This window comes from Buceros rhinoceros, unplaced genomic scaffold (assembly GCF_000710305.1).
Source record: "Buceros rhinoceros silvestris isolate BGI_N320 unplaced genomic scaffold, ASM71030v1 scaffold5367, whole genome shotgun sequence".
NCBI classification, from domain to species: Eukaryota; Metazoa; Chordata; class Aves; order Bucerotiformes; family Bucerotidae; genus Buceros; species Buceros rhinoceros.
The window spans coordinates 26,134-31,748 of NW_010420305.1; the positions used below are offsets into that span (position 1 = coordinate 26,134).

The 5,615-nt window shown below is 38.8% G+C and overlaps 1 protein-coding gene across 1 annotated transcript in view; it reads right to left on the reverse strand.

Annotated features, from left to right (window-relative positions):
- The window catches only part of CARM1 (coactivator-associated arginine methyltransferase 1), a gene marked incomplete at its 3' end in the record, with an annotated part of 42,682 nt that overhangs the window by 20,289 nt on the left and 16,778 nt on the right, over positions 1-5,615 (reverse strand). Inside the window, exon 5 of the mRNA XM_010139253.1 lies at positions 2,250-2,360. Within this exon, the coding sequence (XP_010137555.1) occupies positions 2,250-2,360 (111 nt within the window). The remainder of the gene's footprint in view (positions 1-2,249; positions 2,361-5,615) is intronic.

The window sequence follows — 5,615 nt, forward strand, 5'->3', positions numbered from 1 at the left end:
AAAAAAAAAACCCCGGGGGGGGGGGGAATAAGTATTACAGTCCTTAAACTATAATAAGGAGTGGCATTTAAAAAGTATATATTTACAAATTAATCTTCTGTTCTCATTTTCAGTTTAAGTGCAAATAAACCCTGTCTAATGTAAACCTGTGAGAGGTTCGCTGGAATTATGCCAAACATACAGACACCCATAACAAAGAGGCTTAGGTATGTCTAGCCTTCCTGAACAGTGTAATGAAGCCATGGAAAACAACAGAAATGCAAGCACATTGCAAACCAATGAAAAAGCCACCAAACTACTACAGAGAACACAATGACACAGACCTGAGATACTCACCAGTGAACAGCTAAAATAAATGAGTGACTAAGCAAAAGCCAGTATGTTTCCTAATACAGAAGCTGCTATGAATTTTACCTCCAACACAATTTTCACATATTCTATCATTGTACAGCTGTACACAGTTTTCAACACTGTCAAACAGACACCTGATTTCCGGCAACTGCACTGTAGTGCTAAATCTTTAATAACCGTCTTTCCAAATAAACATTGAACCACAAAGAAGAATTTACTGTAGACACAACAAATCTCTTAGTAAAAAGTATCATGGCATTAATTTGCATTGTTCATATAGAATTTCCCTTCAGTCAGTAGTTCATTGTATTTGTTTCAAGTATTTTGTAATAAACCAGAAAAAGATAAATAAGGAACAAGACTCGTTAATCTCACATGCAACATTATTATAGATAACTGAAATAGATGGAAAAAATTAATAAATTGATGCAGAAATGAAAGAGAAATGGATGGAAAGTAATGCTCTTTTCATTATCCAGATACCTGATAAACCAAGCTAATGAAATCCTACTGTGGCATATTAAGAGATGACAAATAGTATACCTAAGGCTAAGCATCTTTATACTGGATAAGCTGAAATTCTTAAAATGTATGGTGGGTTAGTGGATCAGCTGATCTGCAATATAGTCCATGAGTGAACGCATTTTCACAAGAATTATGACTGTGGAAGTCTATTATATTTCTTATGAAAACTGAGTGCCATTTGGGAAATTAGGAAGAGAGGGAGAGTACAAAAAAAAGACATCTATGAATTATCAAACTGAGACTCTGTCACTTTAGCCAGTATTCCCCAATATCTAGAGCTGCTTAAAGTTCTTTACTTCTCTTTATTAGTCAAAGGGTCTTTACTCGTCTTTATCAATCATTGTTTTAAGCAGTTTAGCATTTTATCCATCCCAGGAGAAAGTAAAATAAATTTCTAAAACCAATAGAGTAATGCTTTTTCTCCACGAATAAGTTGCCAGATATATTACTCACATTTATATTGCACCAAAAAAAACACAGTATTTGATACCTTACAGATGCAGCATGTGCTGTTTCACAGGTAATGGTTTTGCTTACTTTGGGCTGGAGTCAAGTTCAAACCTACAACCAAAAGGTTAAACAACCCCATATACATTATACTCAGTACTACAACTCATACTACTACTAGGAAAAGCAAGTTCTTTTTTACTCTTTTTATTATGCTTTCATAAATAAAACTTCTGTCTCTCATGAAACAAAGATATTGTACAAAATCATACCTGTTTACAAACTCCTTTGTGAACTGTGGACTCTTAATGCTGCTCATGAACACTTATATTCTAGATCAGTAAAGCAAAAATATTAACATATTGATAGTGCAAACTTCTTCTACGAATGGGATGAAAAAATCCTCCACCACTTTTCTCCTTCTTCCACATTAAATCTGTTTTCAAAACTCAGCTACAGGTGATTGGTGTGGACAAAATTTATAACGAAAATGCTCACACTTCTCCCCACACATTCTGATGTTCACCTAAATAAGCAGAGTATGTGAGAAAAAACATGGTGATTTTTGCTGTTGCTGCTATTTAGGATTAGCACTTTTTAGGATGTGAACTTCTAAGGCATTTAGTTACCAATACCAGTTTGAGTGATTGATTTTTTTTTAAATCACATTATAATGCTTAGTAAAAACAAGGCCTGAAAAATACCTTTTAAAACTAAGTGCATCCTTCAGACAGACTCATTTTAAACCCTCAGAACACAGTGCCATAAGAAGGTTGAAAAACTGCTTTCCAAAAAGTGTTGCCCTTTAGAGACCTAAAAATCACACTGAAGCCTTCAGCATTAACCCTTTTGAGGCACAGTTCTAGATCTCTTAATTTTTTCACTCTACACTATTCCAACGCTTGGCTCAGGTGAAAAACACTTACCTCTGCATATCTTGCCATTGAACTGGCTTCAACTGCATAGACTTTTCTAGCTCCAGCCTGCACTGCGAAAAACGAAAGGATTCCTGATCCGCAGCCAACATCTAGGACCACCTTGAAAACAAAAGGCAGACCAAAAGAAACAAAATAAGCAAAATTAGCTTCCTGACACTTCCTTCAAGTAACTAAATTCTTATAGCTGCACACTGCATTTAGTAAGCCTGGCATTATGCAGAAATAGTACTAACTTCACGTGAAAAAGTGAAAATGCTTGTTAACAAAGAGTTTTAATGCCCTTCATCTTTATTTTAGCAGCAACAGTCTATTTTTAAAAGACTGTGCACTGTTTTCATGTGTAAATACCTGGCTATGGTTTGGAAGAAATAAGCGTTTGTAACAACGTTTCTTTAGGAGAATTTGAAGAACAAGCATAGTCAGAATACACTGGGGATGGAGGAAAGGTATGACAATAGTAAGTCTTCAAAGGACTATAGAATCGTGTCTTTCTGAATGAAAAATCACTCTGTGATGTAAAAGTATCTTGGATGAAACCAAACTACGTACCTGTGTTCAAATATTGGTTCTGCCTGATGATGTTAGGATTAGACACTTAATTGCACTCCTTGATGTGATGTCTTTAAAGGCTCTCAGTTAAACATAAATCCCAAAGCCTCATTTTCTCCATCAGTCAGGTAGCTTATTGGTTGCAAGTCAAAATGTGGATTGAAATGTTTCAAAGGGTCAAAATTTTTGTTTCAATGCATAGTGTAATGCAAAGCCAGAGACTGCTGCAACGGTCCAGACAAGCCTCTATCTCCTGGCTTCGTTCTGTTGTACAGATCACTCAACACTGCTGCAGGCGCATGGGAAGAGAAGCTAACTGCTGAGGAAATACTTAAGATGATGTGACTGATGTGGTCTTCGTTGCAAAGCCGACTTTTATATGGCCCAACAGCATCAGGCTAATACCAGTATTTTGATTCCCCCAAAATTTTGGTACCAATTTTGAGAAAAATCTCACAGAACAGCTCACCATTCAGGTTCCTTCTGTAGATTTGTGCTTGACTGAAAACAAGGATTGACAGTTTTCTTGTCCCTGTGGCTGAAAAATTCTCATTAAATTTTGATCCAAGATACAAAATTCACAAGCCTGTTAGGTGATTTAAGCCACCTGGAACTGGAAATCAGTAAGATTTCAAAGCACTTCAGCAATGAAACCGAGCTATGGCCCTGATCCAGTATCAAGAGTGCAAAAGTTTAAAAATATTACAGATTGAGAGTAATACTGCAGCTTGGTAACCACCAGCTACCCCCTTCTTCCATGCTTCTCTGGCCCAACCTGCCGTATGATACACATTGCTCACCAGCCTTTAAAAACACGAAGAAAAATTTTTGTGTCTTCAAACAGAATTGTTTTGACAGGAAATTAATCTCTTAGAATGAAGGGCACATTCCACTCCACTGAAGTTTTTCTACACGACACTTAAGTTATTTATTAAAGAATGCAGTCTAAAACACATGGCCTGAATCCGATGTAGATAACATGAATCTGTGTTACAGAAGTACTCCCCTGCAAAACAAATTAACATTGCTTCTGATACTGCACAGTCTCAAGTCTGGCATACAAGCCAGAACCTTGCCTTTAATAATTTTCCTTCCTAGTGAAAGACTTTATTAAGCTCGTTTTTTATATCACAGATGACAGGTTGTTACAGATCCAGTTTTCTTTCTACGCTTTGGCAGTTGTTAGAACATGCTTCTGTGCCTAGAAGAACCAGCTCTTCAGAACAGCAACCAAGAGTACCAGTTATGTAAGCACAGAGGGAGACAAAGCCAAGTCAGGACCATGGAACCAGAGGTCTCACAGAAGGATTGGTATTTCTCAATACTCAATAGGAACCACAAATATAATAATGATTTCTCTCTGCATATGTGGGAAGTATAAGGAAGAGTCATCTGCTCAAGTTCAACATAAAAAAATCCAATGGACAAATACGTCTTTTTCACCAGATCTAATGCTGATGCCTACGTATACATCAGATGTATTGGAACATTTTTTTTTTCTGGTAATTTACTAAGACTAACTCTAGTGTGATTTTCTTCTAGCTCAATCTGGTTCAGTTTCATCCAAAATTAATCTAGCTTGTTTACTCTGAGACCACAGTGTGAACTGAAGCACCCTGACTAGCCATGATAAAAATTCACTTCAGAAGCTCACTCCTGACCCACATTAAAACTCTAAAAAAGACACAAATGAGCAGAGCATACTGAAGCAGCTGACACAGACATAGTGTTTATCCAGTAATTAGTGAAGAAAGGGGAAAATCATACGTGACACAGTGAGGGTCTTGCTGGAGGCTGGCACAACAAGGCATAGGCATGCCCTGTAGGACTTGCTAGATCAACAGTTCCTGGCGCACCACAGACCATGATCCAGGACAGAATCCAGGATGTCACTGTGTGGGTGCTGGGCTGCATGGAACGGCTGATGGCTCTCCATGAGGCTGGGATCAATGATGACCTGCGGGTGAGGTGGACTCTGGCTGGGAATAGCCACCAGGTATGAAGCAACAAGTGAAGAGGAGCAGACTGAACTACTGAGGAGGCTGAACAGGAGATAATTGGGATCGTCACAGATACTTTTTAGAGGCAGAAGCCTGAGAATGAAAACCTGGCCATGCAGTTGGTTATCACAGACAGAAATTCTGAACGCAGTACCTTGAGGAATGAAGTCTGCTGTGGAGAGACAGGACCATCTAAAAAAGCAGGGTTAGGTTTCCAACCTAATAAGAAGGGCTAAAAAATTAGGTACATACTGTTGGAGCATATTGTAGTCTAAAGAGAAGTGAAGGCATGACGGGAAGAGTTCATAAGAGAGCACAATGGGGGGATGGGGGGTGGTCCCCATGCAACCTTTGTAAAATCATCTCAATAGGGGAGCAATCTGGGAGCATGCAGACAAGCACACATAGTGCGGGAAACAAACATGAGGCATCTGAATTCCATGAACAGATGCGCAGCTTTCATCTCACAGGGATTACAGAGCCACAGAGGGCTAGCTCGCACAGCTAATGCTGCAGTGGATGGCTACAGGCCATCAGAAAGGATAGGCTGGGAAGGTCAGGAGGAGGAGTTGTACTTTATGCAGGAATGACTCATGCGTGGATCTTTGGAAACAGACAATGAGCTAGCTGAGAGCTTATGGGTAGGGATGAGAAGACAGAGGGTAGGGATACAAATATTATTGAGGTAGACACCTGTTATAGACTACTTGATCAAGAAGAGGAGGGAAACAATGCCTTCTGGAGAAAACCTCATGATCAGAGGCCCTATAACTTAGCAGGAAATTCAACCACCCAAATTCCTGCT